Raw genomic sequence first — 13,539 nt, 5'->3', positions numbered from 1 at the left:
TAAAACTCAGGAAAAGATTCACTAAAAAGTGATTTTATCAGAGTTATGTCGAATAAGATTGGTAGGTTCCTAGCATTCATTAAAAGAGTCTATCCTTAATCTTTTCTCCTTTGTTATTTATCTGCTTCTTCTTGGTCTCAGACACAATGCCTCAGTAGGGGCACTCTGGCCCCGATCCCTCACAGCACTTAGGCATGTGCTTCACTTTAAGTACATACATAATCCCATTGACTTCAACAGTAACGTGCATGTACTTAAGTGGTTTACTGCCCTGAGGCCAGGGTGTTCCAAAGCCTGCAGGATGAAGTCCTCCAATGTGTGTGTGACTGGAGACATTTAAACATCTATAGAATACAATATTTACTTCTGATATTTTACTTACAATTAATATCCTAAAACTTAGCATCATAAATCATAGAAAAGTAGGTTCGGAAGGGACCATGAAAGGTCATTTAGTGCAGCCCCCGTTGCTGAGGCAGGATCAAGTATACTTAGATCAGTGGCTCTCAACCTTTCCAAACTTTACCCCTTTCAGGAGTCTGATTTGTCTTGCGTACCCCCCAAATTTCATCTAATTTTAAAACTACTTGTTTCTAAAATCAGACATAAAAATACAAAAGCGTCACAGCACACTATTTCTGAAAAATTGGTTCCTTTCTCATTTTTACCATATTATTATAAAATAAAACAATTGGAATATAAATACTGCAGTTACATTTCAGTGTATAGTACATAGAGCAGTATAAACAAGTCATTGTCTGTATGAAATTTTAGTTTCTACTGACTTCATTAGTGCTTTTTATGTAGCCTGTTTTAAAACTAAGCAAATATCTAGATGGGTTGATGTACCCGTGGAAGACCTCTGCGTACCCCCACTGACCTACACCATCCCTTACAGGTTTTTCTCTTACTTATTATTCAAAACCTCCAATGACAGGGATTTTACAACCTCCATTGGAAGCCTATTTCAGTACTTAACTATCATTTCAGTTAGAGAGTTTTCCCTAATATCTAATTTAAGTCTCCTGTGCTTCAGATTAAGCTGATTACTACTTGTCCTACGGTTAGTGGATATGGAGAAAAAATTATCACTATCTTCTTTATAAAAGCCCTTAACATATTTGAACACTGTTATCAAGTCCCCCCTCAGTCTTCTTTTCTCGGGACTTAACATGCCTAGAGTTTATTTTTAATTTTCCTCATCGTTCAGGTTTTCTAAACCTTTTATCATTTTTGTTGCTCACGTGGACTCTAATTTGTCCACACCATTCTTCAAATATGGCACCCAGAACTAGACACAGTACTCCAGCTGAGGCCTCAAGATGGATTAACCAAGTATTAAGGTATATGAATTTAGTGTTATTAATTATTTATCTTTTTGCCCCAGCAAGAAAATATATGGCTTGTAAGTTAAATATTGAGGTTTTTCGATTGGGAAGAAAATATCCCTGATTTTTTTTAGGAAACATAAATCCCCAAAAGTCAGATATTATTGAAACCAGAAGGGTGACAAAGCCAGACTAAAATAATATATATTCTCAATTGATTTTTAACATATTTATTCTTGCAAGTGACACTTAAAATTACTGCAATGGAATGAGTCAAGCAAAATGGGAAAGCTCTCCAGCTAGTGTAAACTGTCATAACTCCACTGAGTTCAATGAAGCTTTGATTACCCCAACCTGAGAACGTGGCCTACCATATTATCTCTGATTTTCTTTTTGTTTGTTTGTTTGTTTGGCTTCTTTCAAAAGCACAATCTCACTGTTTCCTGTACATTCTGTATATAGAGTCACTTTGTTTCCTTTGTTGTTTGGTTTGAACTCACATGCAGGCATAGTACCTGAAACTACCTTTTTCTCATTTTTGGAAACTGAAAAGATTTGACGTATCTGGTGTTCTTTTCATCTGCCAAAAACTGGGTAGCTACAATGGCCATGACTCAGAAAACGAACAGCTCCATGTCTCCTATTTGCCCTTTCAGTCAGGAAATGCAAAGCTCCTTTCATGCCATATTATGCTCAATTCCTCCATGCTTTTTACTTCTTACTAGAGGCAGCCATGCAAACAAGTTTTCCTCTTGCTCTAGAGTAGGAGTACATTTCCTGTGACTGGGAAAGTATTGACACCCAGTGCTCCCCAAGATTATGAAAGTTGATGCTTTTGTAACTTACAACATAATGGGGTTTGTGAGGCTTTTTTCTAAGTGACAGGTGATTTTGTGCATTCAGAGACAGAGGGACCAGTCATGACTTCTGTTGATTTCTACCTTCTCTTGGGCACCTATCAAAAGTGGGCAGGGATAATCTTCTATTGTTTGTTCAGTTCCTCTCACAGTGGGGCACCATCCTTGGCTGGTGCTTGGGCACTACTGTTATATTCTGATTACTATTAATAGAAGTGAAGGCAAATGGTACCATTGGCTCTCCATGGCTGAGCTCAGGAACAGACTTGTCAGGTACAAACCAAGAACTCTAGGTTATGGCCATTTTGAAGTGCTCTAATATCCAGTCAGCCAAACAAGAACCTTGCTGCATAATAGGACACCTGGAGTACTCCCTGATCATGTTAACTGCAGCTCCCTAATGTCATTCTCCAGAGCCCGATTGCCATATTCAGGCAAACCCAGGCTCGGGGGAAGAGGCAGTACGGAATGCCTAATGATCCACTCAGTGGCTGAGAAGGGAGTTGATTTCCCTGATGCATCGTGATTAGATTTCGTAGTTGTGGAGAACAGGAGGAAGACAATAGCGCTTTTGCAGCCCAGCATCTGCAGAAGCTTTTTATCGGTTGGATCTAGCTCTCAGAGCAAGGCTTATAATATAGGAATAAGCATATTAACATGTATTTTCTTCAGAGAGAATCATGTTAGACACATGGCACACTTTTTCATTCAGTGACAACGGGGAGTTAAAACAATTTTTAAAAGACTTACTACGTGTAACCATCAATGTCATTGGCATTTTCTGAACGATTGTCCGCAGCCTGGGAAATGCTGCAAAGCAACAATAATCGCTTCGACTGTCATTTTCTTCCACATTTGCAAAGTACAGATCTCCCTTAAGGCTCATGGAGACCCTTTCATCTTGTGGAATGTGTTGTAAATCTAGCAAGAAAAAAATAATTATAATATGGTAATAATATCTAGCCATCCCTCAATTTACACTTCCTGTCTTGTGTTTGCTTTCAGGTGCAGAATGGAACTTTGATGCAAAAGAGGAAAGAGGTGCAACATAATCATAATCTCTGTGTCCTTTTACAGCCATGGGAATGGGAGTTTATGAAACAAGAACCTAAGTAAACTTTCTCAGAAACAGCATGAATTCTCTGGAAAGTCAGTTTTGTTCCTGTACTTTAATTCTGTAATTACTAGGGGATGATGCAGTGAAAATCCCAGCAAGTTTCAGAGCTACAAAGACTTGCAGCACTGCCACGGATGCCTTGATTTCTAGGTTTCCACTGTGCAGAACCCAAACTTATCTTCCCTGTAAGTACACCTTATAGTATGTAACTCCTAGACTTGCAAAGGTTTTGTTGGCTCATTGTCAAACCAGCCAAATGTGGAATGAGAGCAGTTGTCTATCGATCTAGTCTGGAATCCTGTCTCTGATAGTGATAAATCCTAAGGGTGAAATCTCAGTCCCACCAAAGTCAATGGGAGTTTGCCATTGATTTCTATGTGGCCAAGATTTCACCCTAGACATTTAAAGAAGATGACAGAATCCCCCAAAATAGCCAATTATGCCATAACCGGACAATAGAGAAAGGTTATTCGTAATCTTGTCAATTAATGGTTGGCTTGCCTTCTGAAGCAGGATGGTTTATACTATTGGTATATTTTATCCACTTTACTGTAACTGAATGTTCTGATTATCTGTGTGTGTCTAGCCCTTTCTAAAACCCTGCTGAGCTCTTGCATTCAGTGTTATCTTGTGGCAATGAGTTTCACAGGTTAAGTATGTGTTATGTTAAAAAGTATTTTATTTCATCAACTTTAATGTTTGCCTTCCAGTTTCATTGTATATATATTATGAAAGGTGCAGAAGATGACCTGATTCACCTTTCTGTACCATTATTCCCAGTAGCTTTCCATGTGTCTAACCATTCTTGTTACCTATCTCTTAAATCCCTCTGCTATATCCTTTTTTGAGATGGAGTGACCAGAACTAAACAAAATATTCATATTGAGGGTATACCTTTGATTTATGTAATGGCATTATAACATTTTAAATATTGATTTATATCCCATTCTTTAAAAACTCACTGGACTTTTGCCAGTTACTTCATTGGGTCTGAATTTCCATCCTTACAATATTGCTTGTGCTTTTGATTGCTCTTGCACATTAAATAAAGGCTTTTACTGGGTTGCCTACAATGCCACCCATATATTTGTCCTTAGTGCTTACACTTATAATTTTCATCAGTTATGAATTTGTCATGAAACTGATCTTGGACAGGCATTTTAAGAAAGGCCTGTTATGTGTTGTGTCATCAAATGTTACTTACCAATATTCATCCAATAGATATGCAAAGGTGGAATTCCTCTGGGAGGATTACAGTGCAAAACCACAGCATCACCATACTCTACCTCAATTGGCTCAATCTTTTCTTTTGGGAATTTTGGTACACCTATGACAAAAAACAAACAAACAGTTTCCTTCATTTTCTTATCCTTAGCCCCCTTTTATACAAACAGCACATCTACCCCATATCCTTCCTTTTGTTCTCTGCATTAAGTACTATTATTATGTGCATAAAAGCAAAAAGTGGCTACGCATTTTTTTGAAAAAAAGAGTAAGATGACAAGATCCCAGCAAAAGAGTTTGTAGTACACAAAGAACAAAGGAATTGGTGTAACGGAAAGCAAAGTAATGGTGATGTTAAGGGGAAGTCTGGCATAAAATCTGCATGTATGACTCTACATCAACCCATCTTAGTACACATTTCTCCTCTATCATCCACTACTCCGGGGGTATGCAGGAGGCTAGCAAGAGCAGGACTGTGGTTTGATGATCCTAGCTGGCATAATGGCTCCCAGGGAACTGTAAGGCAATGCAACTTAGAGCAGCCTTTAGGCAGCTGCTATAACTTGAGCCAGGGGCTGGCTTGGTGCTCAGTCAGCCCCAGAATTAGAAAAGGTAGAAAGGTAGCTTAGGATGATCTTTGCTTCCCCCCCACCTCAGGTGTGCAAGCTTTGCTGTGGCACAGCTGCAGACTGACCCTACATAATCTTTAGGGTCTGATCTTGCTATCCTTGTACATTGAAGCAGTCCTTTTGACTCACATGCACAAAGGCTAATGGACCTGGTTCTTAAATATAGACCAGTTGAACCAATAGTTTAGGACCTGATTCAATTACCAAAATTCACTGAAGTCAATGGAAACCCGCAAGGACTGTGTATAAAGGACGGGAACAGCCACCTGCCCAGCTGCAAACCAGCCAGGTGCAAACAGAAGCAAAGGACTCTATCTTGTTTGCCAGCCTCATGTGAACACCACCATTGAAGGCACTGGTGCTACATCCACAAGCAGGGTGAGCAAGATTTTATCCTGGAATGAGCATAGAGAAGCCACAAGGCAACAAACAAATTCATTTGTTAAATGTAACCACTCTTTAAGCAAACCAAGTTGAGACTATTTCAGGGCAGGCACTGAATCCTGCTTACATTTGAGGCAAGTTAAAACTGGTGCAAGGTGCAATGCTGTCAGTTCAATACATAATTAAGCAATAGTTTTAAGAATGAAACATCAAGAGCCAAAGGAAAATACTAAAAAGTGCCAGCTTTGCATACCAGTTATTAATGTGAACTCCAGTGCAATGCAACTGCGTATTATAACACGTTTAAATGTCAAAGCTCATCTGTGCCAGATCCTCAGCTGATGTAAAACAGTATACTCCATTTACACCATCTGAGGATCTGGCCCAGATCCAACTGTAGGTTACAGTTAAGGAACTGAATGATTATTGGGGATTTTGCATACAAATATTACGAGATAGATTGAGACTGTGGTCTATGTAGTTCCATGATGAAGCAGGATACAGGACCTACTTGCATCTTAAGTTTGGATGCAGAGGAGAAAACAGAGGCTGTATGCCTGATACTTCCTGTCCCACTCTGAGTAAGTAGCTGGGAGGGATTAGGGGAGAGATGTGTGTGGGTTATGCAGGGCCAGGGCTGGCGCTTCCACTAGGCAACCCTAGGCGGTCGCCTAAGGCGGCAGGATTTGGAGGGAGGCATTTTGCTGCCCTCAGCGGAAATTCGGCAGCGGGGGGATCCTTCCGCTCCGGGTCTTCAGCGGAAATTCAGCGGCGGGTCCTTCACTCACTCCGGGACCCGCCACTGAAGTGCCTCGAAGACGCGGAGCGGAAGGACTCCTGCCGCCGAATGCTCAGAGGAGGAGCGCTGCCGCCTAGGGCAGCAAAAACCCTGGCGCCGCTCCTGTGCGGGGCCACCTCCCTACAACATGTATGCCAGCAGAACGGACATGTTGTGACTCTGAGAAGTGTTTCCGAGTTACAGTTTCTTCTTAAATTTCCTTCTGTGGTAACACTAGCTAGTCTGAACTGGAACAATTACAACATGGTGTTCATTGCTTGAGTAAGAATTGTGTATGGATATCACTGGCCTAAGGGAAGGCATTACTCTGTCATAAGAGAAAATGGAAGGAATGTTCTCACACCTACCATGGATCATGAGAAATTATATCTACCAATCTTCTATTGGCAGAGAGATTAACAATTTTTAAAATCTCCAGTTTATAAACAGAGTAGGGCTCCCTAACAAGCAATAAAATGGAGATCCCATGAATCTCACCCACTTCATGAAAGACAATAGAGAGTAGGGTGACCAGACAGCAAGTGTGAAAAATCGGGACAGGGGGTGGGGGGGAATAGGAGCCTATATAAAAAAAAGACCCAAAAATCGGGACTCTCCCTATAAAATCGGGACATCTGGTCACCCTAATAGAGAGAATACTACAGCTATCTTCCTTCCAATAGCTTCTTCACTCCTTAAATCCTGTAAGGTACACCCAGTGACAATTCCAGTTCCTGAGTCAACCTGCCAGGTAAACAGATTAGGTTGGAATTTAGGTCAGCTTCCAATTGATTCTCTTGCTAATTCTCCACGCTGTCTAATCAGCTGGAAGGTGAAATTCTCCTACATTCTGTGTTCTGGGAGTTATTAAAAACCAAAAAAGCTGATAATATTGTTACTCCTTTGTGACCCAACCAGCTACTCAAGTTTGGAACACTGTGGGTTGTTTTTATTAAGAGAAACTGTTGATAGTCAGTTATTTCTTTGATGTAATCCTGCCACCAGAAGAAAACAACAGGAGATAGCTTCTTGGCTCACCGTTCCAAGTCTCTTTCAGCCAGCACTTAACCCAGAAGATCTCTTTTTTATCTGTTTCTCAGGGACACACTATCAGAGCTTTTCTGTCTGGAGCATGCACACATGCACAACCCTACCTCAGTCACTGTCCTGCCCTTGTGTTTGTTATCAGCTTTAGTCCACTGCCTAGGCTTGCCTTGCTGGTGCAGACCCTGGGCATTGGTTTCCGGGTATTGAATGGTTCCCACAGTTAGCCTGAATAGAAGTTGCTTAGTACACCCATCAACCCAACCAACTCCATGATCTAGGCAGCCACCAGCACTTTTGAGCATAACATTATCTTAAGAACTGGCTGTGTGATATCACTCCTAAGTGCATATAGGTGTGTAACTTTTTTGCAGTATTCATCATTTTAATTCTTGGATATTATGTAAACGATTGCTACCAATTTGTGGCTGATCACAGAATTTATAATAATTGAGCTAAGCTGGTAAGTGGTTCTGAGCTCTATGCAAGACGTACTGCTTGATGATAGATTTTGAAATTGCATACGGCAAATGGATGATGTGAAATTGGAAATCAATCAATCTGTTTGCCATGACATATACCAAAAAGGTCATGTCGATATTACAGGCAACAGCCTACACACGGACATAAAGAGCAGGGCCAGACAATCATTCATAGCTCAAGGTACTCCATCTCACATTTTCATTACACAGGGGGAGAACAAGCTTGTATAATGGGCCTCAGAATGACCTGTTGAAATGCCAGCAGGTGGATCCTATCATGGCTCAGACAATCCATTGGCAGGAGAAAAAAAAAAGAGCCACAAGATGAAAAATTGTCCACCTGTATTCTGGCTCTTATGGAAACATTTCCCAAAGCACACTGTGATATATAACACACTCAGAACTGTCTTGGGAACGGTTCCTCATGCCACATTTTAATTCCTGCGAAGTAATATCTTGAGTTCTCTAATACCACAGTGTTATTAAACTGAGACACATAAGGATCAACATTTTCTGTGCCCAAGTTTTCTGCTTGAAACTGATGGTGACCCAAGCAGTGACAGATTGTTGCTCTCTCACTGTCGTGAACCTGGACATAGCCAATCCCAAAAGTGACTTGTGATTTAATGACCATACGCTACTGGAAAACTCAAGATTAGAGTTGAATGTTTTGAAATACCACTGATAAATGGGGCAGGGGAGAGGAAACATTCAGCAAATGTCTTGTGAATCCCTTCTCCTATTTTCCTATGTTCAGAAAATTCAAAATCTCAGCGAAAAATGAGGAGGAATCTTATGCTAAAACTAATGAGTGTTTTTAGTATAGATCCTGGGCCTGAATCTGTTCTGTTTCACTGGTATAAACCTGAAGTTACGTAGGTCACTTCACTACACTCTAAACTTTAGTGGGATTAGTCCAGATTTACTCATGCTTAGCCTGAACTTAATGATATGTCAGCATAGTTTCATTGGTCAGGGGTGTGAAAAAGCCAAAATCCCTAGTGACATAGATATGCTGCAAAAATCCCCAGCGTCGGAGCAGCTATGTTGACAGAAGAGTTCTTCTGTCGACTTGGGTAATGTTGTTCAGGGTGGTGGCATTCCAATACACACACACACTCTCTTCTGTTGGTGCTGGTGCTGTCTAAACTAGGGGCTATACTGGCATAGCTGTACTGACATAGGCTCCATGGTGTAGACAAATTCTCAGTGTAACTGTTTGTTATCAGCTTTAGTCTAAACTCTGTTTAGAGAAGGATGTAATTAAGGTGCCTGTTCTACACTCTTACACTGGTTGTACATAGTTATCACTCCATTGACTTTGTGGATTTACACCAGTGTAAGTGAGAAGAGAATCAGAAAAGGCCCACTGTTTTTTGTGTGTGTGTGTGTGTGTGTGTGTGTGTGTGTGTGTGAGAGAGAGAGAGAGAGAGAGAGAGAGAATGTGTTTGGGTTTTTTTGCATTTGAAGTTAGCACTGGGAAGCTGTGCTGGAGAAGCATGCACTGAGGAGATTCTCAGATGCAATTCAGCCAGTGAATGAGTCTTTCTATGCAGGTATATGGTTTTATATATTCCCTGCACAGAAGGGCTCATTCATTGGCCGATTCATATACCTGCATAGAAGGATTCATTCACTGGCCGACTCCACCAGGTTTATACCCACTTTGCACCAGCAGACTGGCGAGAGACAGAGAGAGAGCACACACACACTGTTGTTGCCCAGTCTTGAATAAGAACTGCTAAAGGGACAATGGCCAGGAGATCTCTATTCCCTGGCTATCCCCAATACCCAGAGAATTCCTTGGCCATTGATAATCAGCAGTAAGTAGAGCAGCCCTAAGGTTGATCTTCTTTATGCCAGGGATCAACCCCATGGCCGGCAAACCAGAAGTACATAAATGTGACTTATAACTTCCTGTGCTGCACTGTGCTGAGCACAGTTTGGACACAGCCTGAGATCTGTCTCAGTGTATCAATTTCAGTTCTGGCTTGTGCAGTTTGGAGTTAAATTAGTAATTCTCATTACAGTCCTTGAACTGTTTACAAAGGATGATTCTGCTAATTTATGGAATGATTTCTAATTTCCACACTAAACTGACTAATGTAATGGCTGGCTGTCAATCTAGGAAGGCATCTTACTATGGGGTAGATGCCAGCCCTTGCCTACAAGGTTTTCGCTATTACCCTTTCCCAAGAAGAAGGGCATTTATCCCCATAAATGACTCAGGGATGGTCAAAATAATCACAGTGAATTAGTTGGTAAATTGGGTGACCAACAGAACTGGGTTCTATTCCCAGCTCGTGCACAACCTGCTGTGTGACTTTGCTCCATTACTTAGCCACTCTGTTTTCTCATCTGTAAAATGAGGATAATATTGATCATTCACCTTTGCCAAGTGCCTTAATGCTAATTGTTATTTTAGCTCAACTCAAGAATCCTTTTGGTCTCTTCACTACAGAATTCAGTATGCCTTTTCAAATTTTAGATACAGGCTTTGCCTTCTAGGTGGACTGTGCAATCAATAATGTGAGACACTGTCAGTGAATTTATTTCTTGGTTAATTTATTTTCATGCTATGCTTTTATCCTGTAGTTTTAAGTGTTTTAAGGAAAGTAACCATAAATATACTGTAAGTGGATGTTGTGTACATTTCACCAACGAGGTGGTGTTACCTTGTGATCAGTTAAACACAAGGTTTAAATTTCTAGTCCGAATTCAATTTCTCCTTCTGACATTGGGCACATTCAATAATTAAAGTAACAGAATTCTAAGTTCAGTAGTACAGTGGTTGTTGTCTGCATCTTTGTCTTATTATGGCATTTAATGTGTCGCACTATATAGTAATCCGCAATTCTTGTTTTTTCACTTAATTGTGTATGGACACGAAACATACACATATGCTTAGATAAAGATGCATTGAGATTCTGCCACAGTTCTTGGTCAATTCAGTTCAATACAATAAAGGGAATCGAAATCTACTTCTAATATGAGCACCCTTATTGCAATGACAGAAGTCTTGTCCAGCACATATCAAGCTATTCACATGTCCTGCCTCAACTACACATTCCAAAATTCAAGAAACAGGCATTGACTAAGGAAAGTGTTCTTTTTTTTTTTTTTTGTATATTTAAGTACCTCTTCTTTTGGAATCAGGGTCAGTGGATCACCAGAATATCAGAAGACTTCGTACTGCTGGAGGTGACATACTTTAGAAGGGACATAAAACTGACGTTCTCACCATTTTGGGAAATTAAAGGGCCCCCGGCACTTTTCTTATGAGTAGTGGTATCAACCCCAGTGCCCTGGCCAGATTCCAAAGTGAATAATTGTGTTCTGCCTAGAGCTTTGAATGGCAATGTTGCTCTTTTCACCCTGCCCAAAACTGTTGGGTGACATTAAACAACTACTGTGTCCCCTCCAGTAATGACTAGGTCATTTTAACTCATACCATGACATTCAGTTCAGTTCAACTGAAAATACAATTTCGAGTCAAACTGTTGTGCAGCGCTGATGAGTTACACCCCTACAGGCAGCTGCAATTTAGTGATGAGTGAAGTGATTCCTATCTATACACACCTGACCTTTGTGGCCAGGGTGTTATGAGGCTTAACTGGCTAGTTAGTGTATACAGCACACCTTCCAAGAAAAAAAAATATATATATCCATAAAAGCTGGTCAGTAAAAAAGAAAACCCTGGGAGACTCCTCTCATGGATTTCATTTCAGAGTATTTAATCAGGAAAGAATCTCCCTGAAAAGGAAGAAGTTCCACAGACTCCATAAAGTTCACCAAGGACTTCACTGTTGTTTCTGATTTTATGCAGAAGGTACTATGGGTAAAGGCAGTAGTATAAAACCAGAGATAGATAGAGATCGAGACAGAGAGAAATAAATGTTTTCTCCCCACAGAAAGATCAAGAGGTTCTGCTCCCTGTGTATCTTGGGGGGTCTGTCCCAATACAGAACAGTTTATGTGGACTCTCTGGGTCTCCTTCTCAGACTCTTTTAAGCTTCTGTGACCGCACAGCTCTAATGAAGCCATGTTGCCAGGCTTTCCCCTATTTATAGATGCCTTTAGATCACTTCTCAGGAGATGGCGCATGGCACAGAAAGAGGCCGCATAAACTTTTCTACAGGGCTGGTAGAAGAATGCTGCATGTTCCCTATTGTCTGCTACCTCTGCACGCAAATGGCCAGAAATACTGCCAAGGAGATAGGTGACCACTCCCTTCCGTGGCAAAGGCTGAAATCAGCACGTGGAGGGCCTCCATCACATGCAGATCTCAGCAGGACCTTTGTCTGTCAAGTGCTTTGGGGTCCTTTGATAGCAGGAAGCTATAGAAATGCAAAGTACTATGACTGGTGGCACTGAATGACCAAAACTGCTGTTTTAAACACAGAACAAAAAAACTGCTATGACTTTTATGAAAAATGAAAAGAAAAGGCATTAAAGAGTTGTTTATTTTCATAGCCTCAGTAGAGAAATAATAGTCAAGTCAAAGCAAATCATTTTCTGCCACCGAACACTCAATTCTCCTGAGGATGCCATTAAAAAAGCCTGTACTAACAGCCTTGCTGGCTTATTCTCTAGAGATAAAGCATGATGAATTGTATTCAGCAAGTATCAGTGAATAATAAATGCTCTCCAAATTAATATAGCTGTGAAAATATGTACATAATTTATCCAGTTCCTTTTAAATTAAATTGTTTTTGGGATGTTCTTTAGTATTTGTACTAGAAAACTTAGAAGGTACTGATGGTTCAGTGGTAATATCTTGAACTTCCATGCTACTTACTCAGATTTGGTAAATAATTCCTAGCAAACAGGAGCCGGGAATGCTGAGGAACAAACTTAGTGAGTCAGTGGTGGGGAGAGGGGGGACAGAAGTGCCTCATACCACTCAATAGCAAGTGGTTGGAGTGATTACGAAGTAGCTAGGGATATGCTAGACTACCACATCGGGATTCCCAGATCATAGGTGTTTTTTTTGAAGTGACTCACTATTCAAAAAGTCTGAAATCAGTTCTGAGGCCCGTGAAAAGTCATCCCATTGGGACATTACATCTCAAGAGGCTAATGGTTTGACACAATGTCATTAAGTTGCAACATGGTGGTGCTTGGACCCAACATGATGACAACGCTTTAAAACGTCAGAATGCTGCATTGCAAGGGCCTGTCAAACTGACTCACAAGTGTGGCAAACAGCTCCACAGGAATTCTTGGTTAGGAGGATGGTAATTTCTAGAACATTTCTTGAGGATATTGTGGTTAAACAGAGAAAAACCTTGACGGTTTCTTAGGGCTCCCTAAGAGATATGGAGAACATTAGGAGAAATATATGACATTCTGAAAATTAATAACTATAGCTTTCAGTTTCACTTTTTAGGCTGATATCACCATACCCACTAGAATAAATAAATATCATAGCATGCCATATATGACAACAACCTTCACCGTTATACTGAGATAGCATCTAATATTATCTCCCTTCATTAAAATTTTGACTAATATATGCTGGCTATACATACATACATGCATGCATTAAGCACCACCAACATTAATCACAAGTATTGTAACAGTGATGTAGGCAAAACTAGCCTGCACCATAATCCTGTTTACTTATGCTAAGTACCCAATAACACCTTGTATTTGCTGAAGTAAGCATTTGGCACAACCAGCTAGGAAACTTGTCA

The 13,539-nt window shown here is 40.5% G+C and overlaps 1 protein-coding gene across 10 annotated transcripts in view; it reads right to left on the bottom strand.

The window, feature by feature from the left end:
- The window catches only part of CHL1 (cell adhesion molecule L1 like), a 194,848-nt gene that overhangs the window by 61,997 nt on the left and 119,312 nt on the right, over positions 1–13,539 (bottom strand). For all 10 annotated transcript variants that reach the window (XR_004646402.1, XR_004646403.1, XM_034775324.1 and 7 more), the window contains 2 exons: positions 4,507–4,629; positions 2,936–3,106 (listed from right to left, as the gene is read on the bottom strand). Coding sequence is in view for 8 of the 10 variants with exons in the window: in XM_034775324.1 (XP_034631215.1) it covers positions 2,936–3,106; positions 4,507–4,629 (294 nt within the window). In the remaining 2 variants the exon portion in view is untranslated. The remainder of the gene's footprint in view (positions 1–2,935; positions 3,107–4,506; positions 4,630–13,539) is intronic.

This window comes from Trachemys scripta, chromosome 7, assembly GCF_013100865.1.
Source record: "Trachemys scripta elegans isolate TJP31775 chromosome 7, CAS_Tse_1.0, whole genome shotgun sequence".
NCBI classification, from domain to species: Eukaryota; Metazoa; Chordata; order Testudines; family Emydidae; genus Trachemys; species Trachemys scripta.
This window is presented reverse-complemented; position numbering and strand designations above follow the sequence as displayed.